Here is a 21905-nt window from a genome sequence, read left to right as displayed (position 1 = left end):
TGGGAGTCCCTGTGCCCCCAAGGACAAGTCAGCCCCTCCGGCTGCAGCCAGGCCTCAATGAGACCAAGCATGGCAGCACGGGGCCTGTGAGCGTTCGGGAAATTGCCGCAGCTGTTATCACAACCATTAATAATTACACTCGCAGACGAAGGTCTCTGGAAACCCTCGTAACTCAACCTCCACCCAACTGCACCTATCCCAGCCCCACCCCCACTGTGTTCCTTCCCCCAAAGAGGCAACCTCGAAGAAACCCTTTGCCAAAAGGCCATCAGCTGTGGCACACCTGCCGGGAACACCCAGGAGTGTGGGGCCCCTGGCAGTTCCTGCCCCGCCCAAGGAGCAAGCCATTGCGACCCCAGTCCTCTGCTCCCAGACGCAGGGCAGCCTGAAAGGGCCCATCGTTCCCACGGAAGCACCCACAGGGCAGGCTGGCCTCTTCCCAGCCGCACCCCTAGGCCAGCAAGGGCCATCACCTTCAACGACACTGTGCCACACACCCAGCAGCCATCAAGCAGGGAGCCACTGCAACACCAGGCCCGGGGGGCAGGCGTGCGACACATCGGCGGCAGTCCAGCCAAGCCCACCAGGGCCCGACCGTGCCGGCCGGGCAGTGACCCCTCTGTTGGGCGGCCAGGCGCCCATGCCAAGCCCCCGTGCCCCAGACCCCTCGGGACCTCTCCCCGGGGCCTGTGGCCAGGAGTCTGTCCCCGGCTGCATCTGAAGGGCAAGACCCCACTGTGACCTCTGGCCGGGCTCACGGCCCTGGAAGAGGCCCGGCCGGTTCCAGGTGGAAAGTTGGCAGCGGCGCTGTCTCAGCTCCACCTTGCCAGGCCGCACAGGGCCCTGCTCTGCTCACAGACACAAAGGGCCTGCCTCAAAAAACGGCATCTGTGAGCCGCTCCAGGAAGCAGCCTGCAGGGCCAGAACGTTCCAGTGTCACCATCTCGCTCCCTCTGGGAACAGAGCAGGCCTTTGTCTGCTATCATGGCAGTCATCAAATATTTACAGGGGCTCACGGCCCATTTCAGGCAGGCCGGCAGTGAGCCAAATGCCGGGCTTCCCGGACACACAGAGGTGCAGGTGATCGGGCGGCTGCCCCCTCCGCAGGCCTGAGCGTGCCCACCGCGGTCTGGTCCTCGCTGGCTGCACACGGAGCCCAGGGCCGGCCGGGGTCGGCCAGCTGTCCACGCCTGGGCCTCCAAGGGAGCCGGAAGCAGTGACGTGCGTGTGCATCCACCCGGGTGGGCACACAGGCACCTCGTGCTGCGGAGGACCAGGGAGAGAGCAGCACGACGCCCACGCCCACCACAGCCTGCCTCTCGCCTGTAACATCCAAACCCGGCTGCCCCTGTGTCAGCAGCAGGCATGTGGTCCCACAGACCAGGGACCCCAGGCACGGTGGGAAAGGGACAGGAGGCCGGCCGGTGCAGCCGGGCCGAGCGCCGAAGGGCATCCTGACGCGCACAGGAAACGGCACACACACCGTGCGGGCCACGTGTGGGTTCCAGGGCGCACACGCCACCTCCCGGACAGCATGTGGGCACCCTCCCAGAGCCCAGGGCACACATCTGCACCCGGCGGGGCCCCGACGCCCTGACCGGCTTCCAGCAACGCTTCTTCTAAAACAACGAAGCCGGGGCGCCTGGGTGACTGTCGGTTGTGTCCGACTTGGGCTCAGGGCACGATCTCGCAGTTCCTGGGTTCAAGCCCCGTGCAGGGCTCTGTGCTGACAGCTCGGAGCCTGGCGCCTGCTTCAGATTCTGTGTCTCCCTCTCTCTTTGCCCCTCCTCCGTTCGCACTCTGTCTCTCTCGGTCTCTCTCTCTCTCAAACATAAATAAAACATCAAAAAAAAAAAAAAAAAAAAAAAAACGGAGCCACGAGCACAGCACCCTCAACCATTCCACATGTGCAGAATCCCACCTGCCCCCCTGTTTTAGGGGCGCCTGGGTGCCTCAGGTGGTTAGACGTCCGACTTCAGCTCAGGTCATGATCTCACCGTCTGTGGCTTTCAGCCCCACGTGGGGCTCTGTGCTGACAGCTCAGACCCTGGAGCCTGCTTCAGATTCTGTGCTCCCTCTCTCTCTGCCCCTCCCCTGCTCACGCGCACATGCTCTCTCTCTCTCTCTCTCTCAAAAATAAGTAAATGTTAAAAAAATTAAGAAAGAAAAAAGAAAAAACAAAACAAAACCATTCACTATTTTCACCTGCTTTTGCTTCATCTCATTTCTAGCTGATGTCCCTCAACTGGTCCACCCCATCCCTGGAGGGGGGCACCTCCCACTTTTGCCTAACTTTCCTTCCACAAACCTGCACAGACCCTCCCCCCCGCCCAGCCCTGGGGAGCCTCCCTGCAGGCGCCGTGGGCACGCCATCCAGCAGGCATTCACCGACCTGCCACAGGCAGCCAGGAGGACAGGAGGGAGCAGACAAGCCCCCAGGGACTGCACCCACACCAGCACATGGTGTAGGTAGGGCAAGTGGTCCACTGGTGCCCAAAGGCCAGGAATCCCATCCACAGGTATCCGGGGATGCCCCACCTCATGCCCCCCAGCACCTCCTGTCAGGGTCTCTGCCCTACCCCTCCCAACCCCAAATCACTCACAGGAGCACGCCTACAGTAACAGACAAACCCCGGTGTTCTCCTTCCCCCCATGGTCACACCAGCCCTCCAGGCCTCCCTCCCCTTCCCGCGTGGCCGCTCCAGGGTCAGGGCTGCACGGCGCCCCCACGCCTGTGCCACGAGACCTCGCCTAGAACCTCAAACGTCCAGTTCAGCGGTGGCTGTCACAGGAAGAGAACACTCTGGCTGGGATGCTCCCAAGGAAACGTCTAGAAGCCTGCCAAAGGACAGACGGCCACCACCCCTGGCAGCTTCTGTCCCTCAAGCACCCCAACAGTCCATGTGACAAGACAGCCCCATGTCATGCTAGAGGAACACACGCTAGTGTGGCTCACACATGTGTCAGGGCAAGGTGGGGTGTGGTCTGTGTCCCCAGGACCCAAAAACATGCAGCCCTCTAGACCATTCCATCAGGTCCCCTAGGACCAAGCCCTGTTCTGCCTGCGGCCATCCAGAGCCAGACCTGGGGAACCTGCTCCCCTCTAGGAGCACCGACGGCCCAATGGCCTGGGGCCCCTCAGGCTGCGGACAAACAATGACTCTGTGGTCCCTGCAGGTGGGTCACTGGTATTGCAAGGCGTAGGAGGACAGCGTTTCCCTAAACCCAAGCAAACGGGGCCCCCAAAGCCCCCCAGTGCTGGCAGCCCTGCCCGGCCCCTGCCCCACCCCCTCTCCCCCTAGACTCTGCAATGCTTCCTCCGAGACAACCAAATACCCTCTCTCGCTCAACACTCGAAGGAGAAGAAACCCTGGGAACCTGTCCAGGCAGATGTCAGGGGACTGCTGGTGGCCAACCTAGCAAGGTGACTTCCCAGCTTGAAGGCACAGCACGGGGGCCCCAACAACAGCCAGGCTGAGGAGCCTCACCCACAGGGCACAAGAGAAGGCACCCGGATTTATCAGCCACTCCCCCCAACACCCCCCCACCCCACCGCCTGCACCCAGCCACGGGCAGGGCCGGGGCTAAGCCCACCCTGAGCTTGCCCCCGGGGACAGGGGAGGCTGGTGGCCCCCTCGCCCCTGAGGCGGGTTCTCGCCAAAGCTGGGGCAGGTAGGGGACGCAGTCTGTCCGTGGTGAGTGATTCACCATCACTGCACATGTTAGTCAGACGCTCCAGTCATGACTTTGCAAAAATACCAAAGAACATGAAAAAGACCAAGAAGGGCAGGTGCCCAGGTGAACACCACTATGTCACAGGAAGGGGCCCGGGGCAGGTTTCAGCATCAGTCACAGCATGACCTTCCTAGGATCTCACGTGCCTGGAAGTACCCCAGCAGTGGCCTCCCTATCTGTCCTACAGCCCCTGCCCACTGCAGGGGCCCAGGGCTGGCCCACAGACGGGGTGGAGCGAACAGGACCACCAGGCAGCCCCCACCCCGACCCCCGCGGGGCCTCTTTCTCCTGCAGGGGAAATTCATGCAGCTGGGGACCCCCCAGGGGCTCAGGAGCTCAGGGGACAGCAAGTCACCTCAAACAGGGGGCCGGCCGCTCGGGGATGGCAGGAGGCCTGCAGCCCTGAGCCCCAGGACCACCACGCCCACACCCCAGCTCCCCCGAGGCAGCCCCAGCGGCCTATTTCAGGCCCCGGCTCTGCCTCCAACTGCCCACTGGGAAGAGGACTAACGTGATCAGATTTGTCTTTCCAAAAGCCTGGAAGGTTCCAGCTGGAGTGTCCCTCGACTCTGAGGCCACAGGTCAGACACCGTGGGGACCGCAGAGTAGCCGCTCTGCAGAGTCCCCTCTCCATCTCGTGACACGGACCCGCCACGACCAAGAGGCCCCAGCACGTGTGCCCGCGGGCGCCAGCCTGACCTGCATCTGCGACCAGCACCAGCATCACCACCACGGCGAGTCCCAGAGACGCAGCCTGAGGCCGTGCGGAAGCCTGGAGGCCCGCAGCCCAGCGTCTGTGGGACAAAAAGGCAGTGCCTCCGGAGATTCAAAAACAATGATAAAAAACTGAGCGCCCAAGGGGCTCAGTCGGTCAAGCTTCTGACTCCCGCTTCCGGCCCAGGTCATGATGTCACAGGTCATGGGATCGAGCCCCGGGTCCGGGCTCTGCACCGACAGTGCAGAGTCTACCCGGGATTCCCGGTCTCTGTCTCTCTGCCCCTCCCGGCTCTCACCTGCGCACCCGTTCTCTTTCAAAATAAATAAATACACTTAAAAAAAAAAAAAAAAAGACAAAGCGGAAGCATCGTCCTGGATGAAAACTGACACGACAAGCACAGGCAGCTCACGACTCCCGACCGGATCCAAACGGGAAAACCGTCAGCACTGCTGGGAAGCACAGCCCACGTGAGACACGTGGCTAACGGCATGCAAGTCAGGTGGGAGCGTGACACAGAGCCGTGGTCCTGTGGGCACACGAGCGGCGCTCAGGGCACGGTGGCCACAGGCCGGGTGAATCGTGGGCAGAACTCCAGCGATACGGCACATGCAGCGAGCCGTGAACACCTGGCAGCCCAACTCTCCCAAGTTTTTCCAGAGAAACGTCTGCGGGAAAGTGGATGCTGGGTCACTGGCAGAGAGGAGGCGGCTCTCATGAGGGGAGAGAGGAGTGCGGGGCTGCCGGTGGCAGGCGGGGACGCAGTCCCGCGGCAGGAGGAGCAGGCAGCCCCCCAGGTGCCCACAGCAGAGGGCGCGGTGGGCGTGGTGCCGGTGAGACAGGCCTGGGCGGAGGGCCCCACCGCACGCAGGCCCCAGCAGGGCCTGGCAGACACCAGGTAACCACAGCAGACACAGGCAGGCGCCCCTCACAGCCTGACCCCCCCCCCCCCCACCAACAAAACCCACCGCCCCAGCCCCAACAAAATCCATCCACACCAGCAGGTCCGGTCTTTCCCAGACTCCCATGCATTTCCCCAGATGCCCTTCCGGCCAGACGTGCCCTTCCACTCTGACCTGGGGGACCAAGGTCTTTTACTGGTAAACGGTTTCCTTCGTGGATTACAATACGAACTCCCACCTACCCGCTTGCTTCCTGATCTCACACATGGCTGTGCCGCCTGAAGCTATGGCACCCTTTTTGCACCATGAGGCAATGAGCCTGCGGACAAGTCCAACATGGCTGAGGAGAGCAGAAAACGGGAAAGCGCCACTGTCCCTGCCGACACTGCTACGCCACGAGGGCCCTTGCCTGGCCTACGTCTCAGATTCTGGGAATGATGACAAGTCTGCATTGCTCAGCCACACTCGGTTCACAGCTGAGAATTCTCCAAGCTCATCCGCTCGTGAGCAACAGCCAGGAGAGCAGGGACCCTGGGGGGGAAGAGTAGACACTGGGGAGCATGGGTTCCTCCCCACAGCATCCAGCCAGAGACAGGTGGGGATCTCAAGGGCCATGTTCCATGCCTAGCTCTCAGCACTGCCAACGGCACCACCAATGAATCAGGCGGAAGCCCCCATGGTGTTTGCCATGGGGCCAAGGCGTTCTATGTGGACATCCACATCTCAACCAGTATTTGGCTGCCACACTGCTCCCCAGAGCCTGTCCTGCTCCCATGAAGCAGTGGGAAAAGAAAAGAAAAGAAAAGAAAAGAAAAGAAAAGAGGAGAGGAGAGGAGAGGAGAGGAGAGGAGAAGGAAAGGGAAAGGGAAAAGGAAAAGGAAAAGGAAAAGGAAAAGGAAAAGGAAAAGGAAAAGGAAAGGGAAAGGGAAAAGGAAAAGGAGAGGAAAGGAAAAGGAAAAGGAAAAGGAAAAGAGAGGAGAGGAGAGGAGAGGAGAGGAGAGGAGAGGAGAGGAGAGGGAAAGGAAAGGAAAGGAAAAGAAAGGAAAAGGAAAAGGAAAGGAAAAGAAAAGAAAAGAAAAAAGAAAAGAAAGGAAAAGAAAGGAAAAGGAAAGAAGAGAGGAGAGGAGAGGAAAAGGAAAGGGAAAGGAAAAGGAAAAGGAAAAGGAAAAGGAAAAGGAAAAAAAGAAAAGAAAAGAAAAGAAAAAAAAAGAAAAGAAAAGAAAGGAAAGGAAAGGAAAGGAAAGGAAAAGGGAAAGGGAAAGAAAGGGAAAGAAAAGAAAAGAAAAGAAAAGAAAAGGCCTCCTACACCCCCTTGAGAGCTTCACGACACCATGGGCATTTTAAAGGCCCTGAGAAGTACTGCAACAGCAATGCCTGCCTGACCCAGCACTCCCCATCAGGGAAGAAACCTAGGCCATGCCACCAGGCACTGCCTCACTGTGTGAGCTACCCCCTCCCCACCCCAAGCCTCCTCGTCTGTAAAAGCAGAGTCCCCAAATCTCTTTAGGTGGTTCCAAAGACCCAATGAGCTCACAGGTGGTCTAGGAGTCCAAAAAAGTCCTTCCCGCCCACTCTCTGCATGCAGCCAGCTGACAGCCACGCTCAGATCTCTCTGCAGAGGACAACCCCAGCCAAGGCAGCCTTCTGTAGAACACTGGGGCCCGGAAGTACCAAGCCTCGCCCAGTACCCCACTCAGCCCCAGCAGCTCCTGTGCCCAAGGGTCTGGGCGGGGCTCATACCATGACATCTTCATTTCTGGAGCCACTGTGGAGAGATCTCCCTCCTGAACCCTGTGGGAAATATGCCCAGCTCATGGGGAGGCAGGCATGACAGGGACCACATGTCTGGGCCCTCCCAGCACCAACACCCCAGGACAGACACTCAGGGAGCCCATAACCCAGAGCCACCTCTCTGGGGCCTAGAACACTCGGTCCGGCCCGGCTTCCCCCACACGGCCAGCATGGCTGAGAACTTTCTAGAACAGCAAACGAAAACAGTAATGAACCCTGAAACATAGCCTCTCCTTGAAAAGACAGCATTAAAGGATTATTTATATATTTATCCATTGGGGGGGCAAGGGTGGGGGGAGAGAGAGAATCCCAAGCAGGTTCTGTGCTGATAACTCCCGATGGGGGCTCAATCCCATGACCCTGGGATCATGACCTCAGCCGAAATCAAGAGGCAGACACTCAACCAACTGAGCCACCCAGGTGCTCCTAAAAGACCCTTTAGAAACAAAAAGATTTTAAAACCTGGGACACCCCTGTGGATGCCACTGCAGTTGTAGAGTGCACATATGTGTGGGAACAAGAGCCCAAGGAGAACAGGCAAATCACCGGAATTCGGAGTGGGGTGTTCCATATCTGCAAGCTTCTTTAACGTGGCTGTAACCGTGGCTTTTTTAAACTGACAGACTATTTCTTAGAGAGGTTCTAGGTTTATAGAAAGATTTAGCAGAAAGTACAGAATTCTCACATACTCCCTTACGACCCCCACTCAGCCTCCTCTCATTAGCTGTACTGGGTACTTTATTGTAACTGATGCAGCAGGACGGATACATTATTAACTAGAGTCTATAGTTCATGTGTCACGGTTCATTCCTGGAGTGTTACGTTCTGTGGTTTGGACAAATGTATTAGGACACTCATCACAGGATCACACAGAGTAGTTACACTGCCTCCAATTGCCCTGTGCTGCCCCCACTCACCCCCCACCCAACCCCCAGGAACCACCAAGTCTTTACTGGCTGCACAACTGTGCCTTTTTCCGGAACTCATAGTTGGAATCACACAGTATGGAGCCTTCTCGAACTGGCTTCTTTCACTTAGTAATATGCATTTAAGATTCGTTTCTGCCTTTTCATGACTTAATAACTCATTTCTTTCTAGCGCTGAGTAATAGCCCCTTGTCTGGAGGGACACAGGGTATCTGTCCATCCCCCACTGAAGGACATCTTGGATGCTTCCAAGTTTTTGGTAAAGCTGTTACAGAATGGCGTGCAGGTTTTGTGTAGATATCGGTTTTTAGCTTGTTCAGGTCAACACCTCGGGTCTGCTCGGCGGATCGAATGGGAAGAGCATGTTCAGGTTTGTAAGGAGCAGCCTTCCCACGCGGCTGCACCGCTCTGCGTTCCCTGCAGCTGTGACCGGGCGCTCCCGCAGCTGTGCGCCCTCGCCAGCACATGTTGTTCAGTGGTCTGGATTTCGGCCGTTCTAGATGTGCAGTGCAATCTAGTTTTAATTTGCATTTTCTTGGTGACGAGCGATGTGGAGCGTGCTTCTTCGCGGTGTGTGCGTCTTCTATGGGGAGGTGTCTGTGGCCCGTTTTAGTCAGGTTGTTTGTTCTCTAATTGTTGAGTTTTAGGGATTCTTGGTATGTTAAGATTTTTTTTTTCATAGATTGTGCCCTTGGTTTGTATTTAAAATGTCACTGCCAAGAGTATCACCTTGATACCAAAACCAGATAAAGACACAACAAAAGGGGCGCCTGGGTGGCTCAGTCAAACATCCGGCTTCAGCTCAGGGTCATGATCTCATGGGTTGTGAGTTTGAGCCCCACGTCGGGCTCTGTGCTGACAGCTCAGAGCCTGGAGCCTGCTTCGCATTCTGTCTCTCTCTCTCTCTCTCTCTCTCTCTCTCTCTCTGCCCCTCCCCCACTTGTGCTCTGTCTCCCTCTCTCTCTCTCTCTGAAAAATAAAAAAAAATGTAAGAAAAAAAAAGACACAACAAGAGAACTACAGGCCAATATCCCTGATGGACACAGATGCAAAAATCCACCACAAAATACTAGCAAACCAAATCCAACAATACATTTTAAAAAATCATGCACCATGATCAAGTCGAATTTATTCCTGGTTTGCAAGAGTGGTTCGGTATTTGCAAAACAATGAACGTGATACATCACATCAATAAGAGAAAAGGTAAGAACCATATGATCGTCTCAACAGATGTAGAAAAAGCACCTGACAAAGTACAGCATCCATTCTTGATAAAAACTCCCAACAAGGGGCGCCTGGGTGGCTCAGGTGGCTGAGTGTCCGACATTGGCTCAGGTCATGATCTCACAGTTCATGGGTTCAAACCCCATGTCAGGCTCACTGCTGTCAGCACAGAGCCTGCTTCAGGTCCTCTGTCCCCCCCTCTCTCTGCCCATCCCATGCTCATGCTCTCTCTTTCAAAGATAAATACACATTTAAAATAAAACCCTCAACAAAGTAGGTTTAGAAGGAACATACCTCAGGGCACCTGGGTGGCTCAGTAGGTTGAGCATCTGACTGAGCATCAGGTCATAATCTCACGGTTCGTGGGTTCCAGCTCCACATCTGTGCTGACAGCTCAGAGCCCAGAACCTACTTCAGATTCTATGTCTCTCTCTCTCTGCCCTTCCCCTGCTCATGCTCTCTCTCTCTCAAAACTAAATAAAATTTAGTTTAAAAAGTTTTTAAGGGGCGCCTGGGTGGCGCAGTCGGTTAAGCGTCCGACTTCAGCCAGGTCACGATCTCGCGGTCCGTGAGTTCGAGCCCCACGTCAGGCTCTGGGCTGATGGCTCGGAGCCTGGAGCCTGTTTCCGATTCTGTGTCTCCCTCTCTCTCTGCCCCTCCCCTGTTCATGCTCTGTCTCTCTCTGTCCCAAAAATAAATAAAAAACGTTGAAAATTTAAAAAAAAAAAAAAAAAAAAAAAAAAGTTTTTAAAATTTTAAAAAGTTTTTTTAAAAAAGGAACATGCCTTAACTATATATATATGTGTGTGTGTACATATATGTACATATATATACTTATATGCATATACATGTGTGTGTATGTGTATATGTACATATCTTTCAAAACCCCACAGCTAACATATTCAATGGTTTAAAACAGGGAGCGCTTCCCTCTAAGGCCAGGAACAAGACACGGATGTCCACTCTCACCACTTTTATTCAACACAGGAAGTCCTGGCCTCAGCAATCAGGCAAGAAAAAGAAATAAAACGCATCCAAACTGGTAAGAAAGAAATAAAACTTTCACTATTTGCAGGTGACATGATACTATACACAGAATTCCTAAAGACTCCACCAAAAAACTACTAGAACTGATAAACGAATTCAGTAAAGTCACAGGATACAAAATTAATACACAGAAATCGGTTACATTTCTATACACTAAGTAGCAAGAGAGAAATTAAGAAAACAATCCCATTTACAATTGCACCAAAAATAATAAGATACCTAGGAATAAACCTAACCAAGGAGGTGAAAGACCTGTCCTCTGAAAACTATAGAACACTGATGAAGGAAACCGAAGACATCACAAAGAACTGGAAAAATAGGACGCCCAGGTGGCTCTGTTGATCAAGCGTCCGACTTCGGCTCAAGACATGATCTCACGGCTCATGAGTTCAAGCCCTGCATCAGGCTCTCTGCTGTCAGCACTGAGCTTGCTTCAGTTGCTGTTCTCTCTCTCTCTTTCTGCCCCACCCAAGCTCATGTTTTCTGTCTCAAAAATAAATAAAAACATTAAAAAAAAAAAAAAAAAGACCTGGAAAGACAGGATGTCCGCGTGGCTCAGGTGGTTGAGCGTCTGACATTTATCTTCAGCTCATGGTCATAGGATCAAGCCCAGTGTCAGGCTCGGCACTGAACGTGGACCTGCTTGGGATTCTCTCTCTCCCTCTCTGCCCCACGCCCACTCACGTGCACCCACTCTCTCACACACGCTCTCTCTCAAAATAAATAATAAACTTAAAGAAAAAAAAAGGAATGGAAAGACATTCCGTGCTTATGGACTGGAAGAACAAATATTGTGAAAATGTCTGTATTACCCAAAGCAATCTACACGTTTAATTCAATCTCTACCAAAAAACCACCAGCATTTTTTTCAGAGCTAAAGAAACAATCCTAAAATTTGTATGGAACCACAAAAGACCTCAAAGAGCCAAAGCAATTTTGAAAAAGAAAAGCAAAGTATCGCAATTCCAAGTATTACAAAACCATAGTGATCAAAACAGTATGGTACTGGCACAAAAAATAGAGACATAGATCAGTGGAACGGAACAGAAAACCCAGAAATAAGCCTACAACTATGCGGTCAACTGATTTTCAATAAAGGACACAAGAATATACAATGGGAAAAGGACAGTTTCTTCAAAAAATGGTGTTGGGAAAAGTGGACAGCTATACACAAAAGAATGAAACTGGATCGTTTCTTACACCACACACAAAAACAAACTCAAAATGGATTAAAGACCTACAGGTAGGACCTGGAACCACAAAAATCCTAGAAGAGAGCACAGGCAGTTAGTTCTCTGACATCAGCCATAGCAACCTTTTCCTAGACATGTCTCTGGAGAGAAGGGAAAAAAAGCAAAGATAAACTATTGGGACTACATCAAAATAAAAGGCTTCTGGGACACCTAGGTGGCTCAGTCAGTTAAGCGCCCAAGTCTTGATCTCGGCTCAGGTCACGATCTCAAGGTTTTGTGAGTTTGAGTCCCACATTCGGCTCTGTGCTGGCAGCGTGGAGCCTGCTTGGGATTCTCTCTCTTCTCCTCTCTGTGCCTCTCTGTCTCTCTCAAAATAAACACTAAAATTTTTAAAATTAAAACAAAAAGCTTCTGCAGAGCAAAGAAAACAACCAACAAATCTAAAAGGCAATCTACTGAATGGGAGAAGATACTTACAAATGACATATCGGATCAAGGGTTAGTATCCAAAATATGTAAAGAACTTAGACAACTCAACACCCAAAAAACAAACAACCCAATTACAAATGGGCAGAAGACAGGAACAGCTATTTCTCCAAAGAAGACATCCAGATGGCTAAGAGACACACGAAATCATCTCAACATCGCTCATCATCAGGGAAACACAAGTCAAAACCACAATAAGCTATTGCCTCACACCTGTCAGAATGGCTAAAATCAAAAACCCGGGAAACAAAAAGGTGTTGGAAAGGATGCGGAGAAAAAAGAACCCTCTTGCACTGCCGGTGGGAATGCAAACTGGTGCAGCCACTCTGGAGCCACAGACTATTATGCAAAATAAGTCAGTCCGAGAAAGACAGATACCGTATGATTTCACACGTGCGTGGAATTTGAGAAACAAAACCAACAAGCAAAGGGGGAAAAAAGCGAGACAAACCAAGAAACAGAGTCTCAACTACAGAGAACAAACTGATGGCCACCCGAGGGGAGGCGGGGGGGTGGGGATGGGTGGGGGAAGAAGGTGTTGGGGATTAAGGAGGGCACGTGTGATGAGCACTGGGTGATGTACGAGATGGTGAATCGCCACAGCACACACGTGAAACTAATGTTACTACACTGTATGCTACCTGCACCGGAATTAAAATAAAATAAAGCAAGAGAAGTCCTTGCCAAGCTCGTGCTCGTCCAGACTCTCTGTCATCTTCCAGGAGTTTTATAGTTTTGTAGGGTGCATTTAGGCCTCCGACCCATTCTGAATTAATTTTGTGGAGTAAGGTCTATGCACATTCGCTTCTTCGCATGTGGACATCCGACTGTCCCAACACCAGCTGTTGAAGAGGCGGGTCTCTGCTCCCCAGGGTTGTCTCTGCTCCCTTGTCAAAGGTCAGTTACCTGCACTCATCTGGGTCTGTTTCTGGGCTCGCGGTCCTGTTCCACTGAACTAGCTGTTCTTTTGCCAACATCGCACTGTCTTGATCCCTTTCTTTTATCCTTTTCCCAAAAAATGTGACACGTGTTTAAGGAACGCCAACATAAATTAGAGTTAGTGAGCGAGTATCCTGGGAAATCTTAGAATCCCAGCCTCCAGGGAACAGGACTGGATTCGAAAACTATCCGAAGCGAGCACACCCGCAGCCAACCGTCAGGATGCTGACCTCCGACCGCCCTCCCCATCCTGAGCCACCCTCCGGGGCCTCTCCACCCAAACAGCCCCTACATCCTCTGTGGCCAGAGGGAGATCCTAACCTGCTTCTTAGGGACTCCAGCTGCCGTGTTCACACCTCTTCCTTATCTGCCTCAGCGGCAGCCAGGAACTCAAACTGAGCACAGGCCCCCGCCGCCGGCCCGCACCTGGGAGGCCCTGCACCACCCAGGGACACCAGCCCCTGCCCACAGGCAGGCCTCCAGGCTCCTCCCCTGCCAGCCGCTCTCTTCACAATGGTTTTTTTTTTTTTTTTTTTTTTTTTTTTTTGCAGGGGGAGCTTCACACTGGGTGCCTGCTCTGTGCTAGAGGCCAAACACTTCTCAATAGTCCCCAAGACCCCATGAGGTCGGCTAGCTCCATGCCCACTACACAGATAGGTAAACCAAGGCTCACAAAGGCAGGTGTCGTCCCCAAGGCCTCCCCACTGGGAAACTTGGGGGCCCGGGGTCCAAACGCAGCAGGGCCCCTCCTCTGGGGCGTCTGTGTACACTGGGCAGGGTGTCCAGCCCGGCTGTGAGGCTCCCAAACACCCTGCCCAGTGCCACAGGCAGTTTCCACCTTCGCCGCTCAGCCACACGGACGCCCGAACCTCCGCAGACCAGGTCAAGTGCTGTTCCCTCAAAGAGGTGATCTGGACTTCCGTGTCATCACCTTGGGTACCATCCAGCTTCAGCCTACAGCTGGCCCAAGCCACAGGCCCCAAGAGAGGCCTATGGCCACGCACAGGGCCGCAAGTCTGAGCCGTTCTGGAAGGTGAGTGGCAGGCACAGGGCCAGCCAGGACCGCAGGATGGCCTCTCCCCACACTCCCTCACCTCCTCCGTGAAGACCTGACTCTCACACCCTGATGTGGTCTGTCCGGCTCACTGCGGTACCCCCAGGCTAGAACCAGGGCACACGCTAAACCCACGCCAAGTGAGCCAACGAAACGCAGCAGCCTGTCCCGCTGCACCCCTCACCTAGGACCTGGCATCTGGAACCCTCCGGAACAGCTCCCTACCCACTTTACAATTTTTTTTCTTGCCGTCACATTCTGGCTAACAGCCTGCCCGCAAAGCTTGTACACCTGAGTAAGCCCGCAGCCACGACCGGAAAGCACACTGGTAGCGGGGGAGATGCCCACAAGCCCTCCACGAATGAGAACAGGGTCCTCGTTCTGGGGCCCAAGTTCCTTGGCAATCAGGCCCTTGTCAGGCTCGGCCCAGTGCCCCAGGTCCAGGACCTCCGAGGACGCCCTGACAGACACACGCTGGGCAGCGGGAACGAGTCACGGGCACTCAGCGTGCCCACAACAGCGACCCTCAGCTCAGGATGCTTACCTGTCACCACTGCGCACGCCGGCCTCGCCCACACCGCATCGCATTTTTGCACAGGAAGGAAGGGGAGGAGACCCATCTACCTGGGCCTCTCACCAGAACCGTGAGCCATAACGCACGTGAAACACCACTCGGAAAAGCAAGCTCTGCCCTGACAGCAACGGATTTCAAATTTCAGCTCTCGGACAAAACTCAGCGATAAAGACACAAAGATAAAAATACAAACGCAGGGTGACCACCAGCCAAACTGAGTCCTACGCATCCTATTCCAGCAAGCGAGCACCGTCCCCTCCACGTGTCCACTTCCCTCCCCTGCCCCACGTCACCCTGCTCGTGGACACTCCGAAAGCAGACAAGGCCATGGGTCTGAAGCTGCCTGCACCACAAGCTGGGTCCCTGGCCTGTCTGTGGGGGACGGTGGGGCACCTCAGGCCAGGTATGCAGCTCCGTGCCTGGCACAGGTGGGGCACCGGGGCCACAAGAGAGGCCTCTGGGCCGCAGTGATGCCAGGCAGCCCCCAGTGTCCTCAGAGGACGGCGAGGAGACCAGGGCACCCGCACACCCACACGTAACGAGCCACCCAGGGCCCAGGCAGGTGAGCAGCGCACAGACGTCCGGCTACAGCAGGCAAGTCAGGAACACGCAGCAACCCCACGACCACAGGAAGGGGGTGCCGGCAGTCAGACGTCATCTGGTCTTGTGGTCCCCGGCCTGAAACCCAGGCCTGCCCCTTGGGTGCCCAGCCATGTCTGGGCAACGCAGAACAGCAGGACAACTTCATGTTAGTACCCGCAGGATGTAGGAACCTGTCCCCAGCTGGCGGGGCTCGGCCGCCGAAGTAGATCTTTAGGACTCCCCCAGCCCTGCAAAGGCCCTGCCAGTGCTCCAAGCAGAGGGTCAAGGCCCAGCACCCCCATGAGGCAGGATGATCCCCACGCTGGGTGTGCATCTAGACACCAGCATAGAAAACATGGTTCCAGGTAGAGACCCTGACCCCCTGCAGGAGGCAGTGCCCAGCCCCACAAGAGCAGCTCCCCGAAGCCTTCTGCAGGGAGAACCCCGTCTCCCCAGAAGGCAGGGGGCCATAGACAGGACAGGGCGGCATCCCAGAGGGGGTTGAAAAGGCTCTCTCCAAGCTTCTGAGAAAGTCACCAAAGGAACAGGTGACTCAGGAATGGCCACCTCCAGCCTCCAACAAGACTTCCAGATGCCAGCCAGATCTGGGCTGGCTGCATTTTCTCTCCTCAGAGACACACGCCAGCTCAGAGGCGGCAGCTGGTAAGAAGGTGCCCTGCGCCACCCAGGACAGCGTCAGTGGTCGAGACCTGCCCCCGACACTGGGAAGCCTGGGACAGGGTCTGTGCAGGGGCAGAGCTGACCACGGCACGGACCTGCGGACGCGGGAACACGAGCCAGAGAGAGAGCAGCCGTCATGAGTGCGTGTGCGCTTCCTCGGCTGCCGTCTCAACGTGCTCTGGGGCCAGAACGAGAGTTCATTCAAGAGAAAAGAGACAGGGAGGTAATTCTGTAAAATGGCTTCCCCCACAACTCAGCGTCAGCTCTGATCACCTGGGGAATTCAGGAGGTGACATCTCTTATTGCCCTTTGCTGTGAGACAAACACACATTACTGCAAGGCTCTCTCAACACTAATTTATGGAAAGAAATTGGACGTCGTGGGGAGCTCACATCCTCCGAGCCAGACTTACTAGGTCTTACGTGTGGCCTCCCCCACCTCAGGCGGGGCACCCTGGGAGAAGAGTGGCAGTTCTGGCAAAGGCCAGCAGGTGCAGAGGCCCCCAGCCTCCCGAAGGCAGGAGAGGGAAACAGACTTCAGAGAGGCGGTTTGGGGGCCTTCCACAGCAGCCAGCCAAGGCACTTCTGGGAGCTGAGGAAAGGGGCTCAGGGGGTGGGAGGACTCCTGTGGAGCTCCCCATGCTGAAGGCAACACTCCCAGTGACCCACCACCCTCCACTGACACTCCTGACACCCGGCAATCCCGGGGACCAGCAGAGGGTGAACACCTCCCCGTTAGGCACTAGGAAACCCCCTCCCCGGGTACAAAGCCAACATGCCACCTGTTGCCCTCCCTTGGTGCGCCGGGGTCCCAGAGGCCCAACTCAGCGCCCTGTTCCCCATGCTCACCTCCTCTGCTACGGACGCGCTCACCGGGGCCGGTGGCTTCCTCCCGTGATGCTACAATCCCCCTCACCCTCCCACCAACTACGTCTGTGTTGGCAATGGTGACCTTGGGGGGTCCTCAACAATAAACGGGGTAAACAACAGCAGGTTCTCGACGGCCGTCCGGCTGCTCCAGGCCACCTGGTGCAGAACCCCCTCGGGCCTGCCCAGCAGAAGCAGCTGACCCCAGAGGCTGCCCTCTTGCCGGGAGAAGTACTGGGACAGCTGTCGGCCAATGGGGGCTCCCTGTACCCCCCTGTTCAAGAACCACCACCAGACGGATGGGAAGCCCTCTCCAGCCTCCCCACCAGCACCCAGAGTCCAGGCTGGACAGCAGCCAGGCTCCAGGCCTGTGCTCTGCTCAGGGAGCCAGATGCAGAGTAAGAGGCTCCTGAGGGTCACGTGCGCCCGCAGTGCCTCATCACTGCTGAGGCCTACCTCCGCTCCCGCCCAGCACCCTGCACAGGCCAGCCGTGGCAGAGCACCAGCGGGTGCCCACAGTGACACACGGGGTCACCCGGCGAGAGGGAGAGAGTGGGAAGCCAAGAAGCAAGGCCTCGCTCTAAACCCCGGGCTCCCCTGCCCCCTCTCCGGTCCTCCCTTTCGGATTTCCAAAACCCTGGGCCTCTTATGCAGCAGTGACACCCAGCTCACTCCCCGTCACCCTCGGCACACCAGGGCCCCAAGACCGCAGACCACCGAGGCCACCCCTCAGCAGGGCCCAGAACCTACAGCCACGACGGAGGAGAGCTCAGTCCCTCCTGAAGGACTCCCCAGGGCACCAGCAGCCCTGCCAGAAAGACCCCACATGTCCACTGCAAAACCAAGGCGCTGCAGGAAGGGGTGGCCTCTGGAGCCCCCTGTCTCGGGAGAAAGGCTAAGGACAGGCCGGCACCCCGAAAATTAGCGGGGCTCCCACTCATGCAGGGGCCCAGAGAACAGAACGACCACATCCGGTTTCTGAGCCAAGAAAGCAGGCGGCCTGCAGTGTGGCGGGTGGCCCTGTGTCAGGCATGGAAGGCCCTCTGACTTTACAGGGTGCCAGGGTCAGCTTACCCCCAGCAGCGGCTCTCGCACAGGATGGCCGGTGCGGGACAGCTGCCCCCACCCCCAACGAGGGAGGGCCTGTAAACACCCACTCTGACAGGCACTGCTCTGGCTTCCAAGGCTGGCCCGGGGCAGCTCGGGTTACCGTTTATATAATCTCTAGGGCCGGGCGGACACAGCCAACGTGAGGGCAAGGTTATGAAAAATGCATGCCCAGAGCCTTTACATCAGAAGAAAAAAAAAAAAAAGCCTTACCCGCACCTTGCGTGACTGGGTTCTAAGACCCCTCCCCCATTCATTTTGTGAGCCAGTGGGCCCCGGGAGCTGCAGGAGGGCACTGACCACTTCCAGCCCGGGGCAGGCCGAGTCAGGCAGCCCCCAAGCATCCCCAGCTGGGACGCCTACCCCTTTAAAGACTCCGGAAGGTGCTCACTTAGGGGCAGCTCCAACACAGGGCCCCGCAGTTCCCACACGCAGCTGCTGCAAAGACGCCACCATTTAGGCCACCTGGGTGCTTCCAGCCCCGAATTGGGAGTCAGGAAAGAGCCAGACGAACAGACACGCCCTCCATGCCCACCCTCCAGCGCGGGTCCACACTGTGCCACATTTCCCCGCCACACGCCGGGAGGTCTACCCTCCAGCACGCAACCTGACCCCCACAGACGGTGCGCACACACAGGGGGTCACATGCGGCTGCCCCCTAGACCAGACCAACCCCGCGCACCATCAAGGCTGCTTGGACGCACTCGCCCACCGCCCACCTGCAGCCGGCGCCCTCACCTGCAGCTCGCACCAGGCCACCTCCACCCAGGTCTCCGTGTCCAGCCCCTTGTAGACCGTCTTGAATGAGCCGCGGCCCAGTTCGATGTCGAACTTGAGGAAGCGGCCGTCCAGCGAGGTGGCCACGGCCTTGAGGTCCTCGTCGTCCTCCTCCTCCTCGGGCTCTCCCCGGCGGGCGCGCCCTGGCTCGGGCCTCGCCTCCGGCGCCGCCGCGTCCTCCCGCCCCGCCGCCGCCGCCGCCGCCGCCGCCGCCGCCTCGTCCTCGCGGGGTTCTCCGGGGGGCGCGGGCGCGGGGTCCGGGCCGGGCTCCTGCGCGCCCGCGGGCTCGGGGCCGGGGTCGGCGGGGCTGCCGGGCGGCGCGACGGCGGCGGCGGCGGCGGCGGCGGCGGCGGCGGCGGGGGCCGCAGGGGCGGCGGGGCGGCCGCGGGCGCGCTCGGCGATGAGGCGGCGCGTCTTGCAGAGCAGCAGCACCCGGCGCTGCAGCGGCTGCGGGGGCTGCGCGCCCGGCGCCTCGGCCGCCTCCAGGCCCGGCGGCTCCTCCTGGTCCGACTCCACCACGCTGCGCCGCAGGAAGCGCTGGGGCCCGGGCCGCGCCGCCCGCGCCCTCGGCACCGCCGCCGGCTCCGCCATGCCCGCGGGCCCCGCGCCGCGCCCGGCCTCCGTCAGCGCGCGGGGGCCGTCCCGGCGGCCGCCATCGCCGTCCATCTCTGCGGGCAAGGACACCCGGCCCGCGTGAGCGCCGGCCCGCCGCACCTGCCCGCGCCCGCCGCGGGAGGGCCCTGCGGGGCTGCCCCGGGGGAGGGGTCTGCCCACCGCCCCCCGAGGCCCGCGTTGGGGAGGGGAGGGGAGGGGGGAGGGCGCCTGCCGGGCCGCCCCTGGGGAGGCCCCCCGGGGCGGGCTGCGGAGGAGGCCGGGGGAGGGGCGCTCCGGGTCGTCCCTGGGCGGGAGGCGAGGGGGGGCGCCGGGGCTAGGCTTGCGGAGGGGACAGGCGGGAGACGGGGAGGCACCGGCCGGGCGGCGGCTCCACAAAGGACGCGGCCCGGGGCGCAGGAGGGGCGCGCGGGGAGGGGGCTGCGGCGGCGCGGCGCGCACACAAAGGCGGCGGGCGGGGGGCTCGGCACTCACAGGGCGAGGGGGCGCCGTCCATGCCCGCGGCCCGGCGGCCGGGGCGCGCGAGGTGGGCGAGGCCGCTCTCCGGGGCCGGGGTCCTCGCCGGAGGCCGGGGGGGCCGAGTCGTGCTGGAGGCCGGGGTCCTCGCTCGGGGCCGGGTCTCGGCGCTGCTCTCTCTGCCGGCCCGCTGCGGGACCGCGCTCCCGCGTGCTGCTCCGGCTCGGCTCGGCTGCGCTCGGGCACCGGCTCCGACCCGGCGCGCGGGGAGGGCGGGGCCTCGGCTGCCCGCCCCCTGCCGGCGCGCGGGGAGGGCGGGGCCTGGCACGCCCACCTGGCCGTGTGCGCGCGCGGCCACCTGCGGGCCGGCTTGTGGTGGCGGCCGCGGCGCTCCCGGCCCCCTCGGGCTCCGGAATGCCCCGCTGGCTGCTGGCTGCGGAGAGTCCGCGTGTCCCCGAGAGACACGGCACAGACTCACTTCCTCACGTGTCCCGGCAGGCGCGCCGGACCTCGCAGTCCTGTGCCAGGGCAGAATGGGCAGGCTAGAAGGTGGTCCCCCCCCACCCACCCTCAGGAAGCGACCTGAGCCCGGCCCCCAGCCCAGACCCCAGCCTCGGGCCTTTCCACCTCTCATTTCAACAGGATCCATCAGGAGGGGGAGCACTGTGATCACCATGCCCACTCTTGCCGCTGAGCAAACTGAGGCCCTGAGATAGAAGTTATCTGGCCTAAATCCCAGAGCTCACAGACGGAGGCTGGACTGCGATGCCACCGGATAGCGGCTTGCAGAGGCCTCCAGGAGCCCCTCGGCCCACAGTGTTCTTTGTCCGCCCCCCCTCCCTCCCCGGGAGCCTTTCCTGATCTCTCCCTCCCTCTTCCTCTTCTGGACTCCCACAGACAAGACCCTCTAGGGGGCATCCTGAACCCTCTTGCAGAGAGGCTGCCTATGGCAGATTACCCTGCAGGTACTCCGTGCGAGGCCCTGGTGACCCAGTGACTGAGATGCGGGAGCGAGGGCTTGGGCGGACAGCTCTTCCCACGATTGTGCTGCCCCTGGCCTGGGGTGCCATGAGGCAGGCACACACATAGACTCAGATACGAGGGGTGCCCAATGGACTCCACGCCGTGGCACAAAGTAACTCACGGGACACCAAAACATCACAGTCGGAGGGGAGGTGCCACCCACTGTTACCCAGAGCAGCGTGATGTCCCAAGTGCTGGAGCCAGTGGAGGGAGACCCGTTAAACGAGGACGGACATCCCTCCCACCTCTGCTCCGTGACACCCAGTGGTGCTGGGAGAACGTGCACCATGGAAACAGGCAGATGCCACAGATCAGGGCCTCTCCCCTCAGAGGATGGTTCCACAGTGTGCTGGCTCCAGGCTGGGCATTTGGCACAGAATACGCTTTCCAGTCAGCACACCTACCTTGTGTCCAGCCCAGAGCCCAGACCAGCTCAGCCTGCCTGAGATCCTGCAAGGCAGGCATCTGAGCAGGACTTCCCAGGGAGGGGTGAGGGGGCCTGCTAGGCCACGGGGTGGGGGTGGGGGGGGGGGGCTGGTGAGGACCTTTCTGTCTGGAGGCTGGAGACCCCTAGCCATTTGCACAACCTTGGGTGAGTCCTGCCATAGCAACGCCTCAGCATCCTCTGCAGAGCCAGCCTGGCCATCCTGGTGTGTCCACCTCGAAAGACTGCCGGTTCCTCCGACAGTTGGTGAGTTTTCTTGGAGGGCACCCAGAGTCCCAAGCCTGTCCATGCTGGACACAACAGGCCTGTTCAAGGGAAAACTGACAAGGGCTCGAGCTAAGTGTGTTCTAGACAGACTCCAGGCAGTCCAGCCTCCTCCCTGCCTCCTGGGCCACACTGGCAGCAAGCGGGCATCGTGCTTGTCTGGTGATGGAAGAGATGGCTGGACATTCACAGCATCACCTGCAGGCTCTGCCCATCCCCAGCTGGCAGGTGTGAGTGGCATGACAGCAGTGCCCCCACATCGCAGGGGCAGACCAGGCCGTGGGTGAGTCGGGAGAATCTGTCCCTGAATGCTCTCTCAGACCTTAGGGGTGGTTTCAGGCAGCCATGCTTACATGCCTCCAGTGACAGGGAGCTCACTCCCTCTGCTGACCCATGACCATTGAAATCCGTGGCTAAGCAGCTAAGAGACAGGTCACAGTCCTCTTTTGCAAGGACCCTTGGGCTGGGCTGAGGAGCAGGTCCTGGGATCAGGAAGGAGGAGCCTG

The 21905-nt window shown here is 58.1% G+C and overlaps 1 protein-coding gene across 9 annotated transcripts in view; it reads right to left on the bottom strand.

Moving 5' to 3' along the window:
* Window positions 1-19943, bottom strand: part of WNK2 (WNK lysine deficient protein kinase 2) — a 130729-nt gene extending 110786 nt beyond the window's left edge. For 8 of the 9 annotated variants that reach the window (XM_078436108.2, XM_078436110.2, XM_078436111.2 and 5 more), the window contains exons 1-2: window positions 19686-19943; window positions 18561-19267 (exon numbers count right to left, since the gene is read on the bottom strand). In XM_078436108.2, coding sequence (XP_078292234.2) covers window positions 18561-19265 — 705 coding nt within the window. In that variant the 5' untranslated portion in view covers window positions 19266-19267; window positions 19686-19943. The remainder of the gene's footprint in view (window positions 1-18560; window positions 19268-19685) is intronic. The other variant, XM_078436114.2, reaches the window with a different exon arrangement.
* Between the last annotated feature and the right edge of the window lie 1962 nt (window positions 19944-21905).

This window comes from Panthera onca, chromosome D4, assembly GCF_046562875.1.
Source record: "Panthera onca isolate mPanOnc1 chromosome D4, mPanOnc1 haplotype 2, whole genome shotgun sequence".
Lineage (NCBI taxonomy): Eukaryota > Metazoa > Chordata > Mammalia > Carnivora > Felidae > Panthera > Panthera onca.
This window is presented reverse-complemented; position numbering and strand designations above follow the sequence as displayed.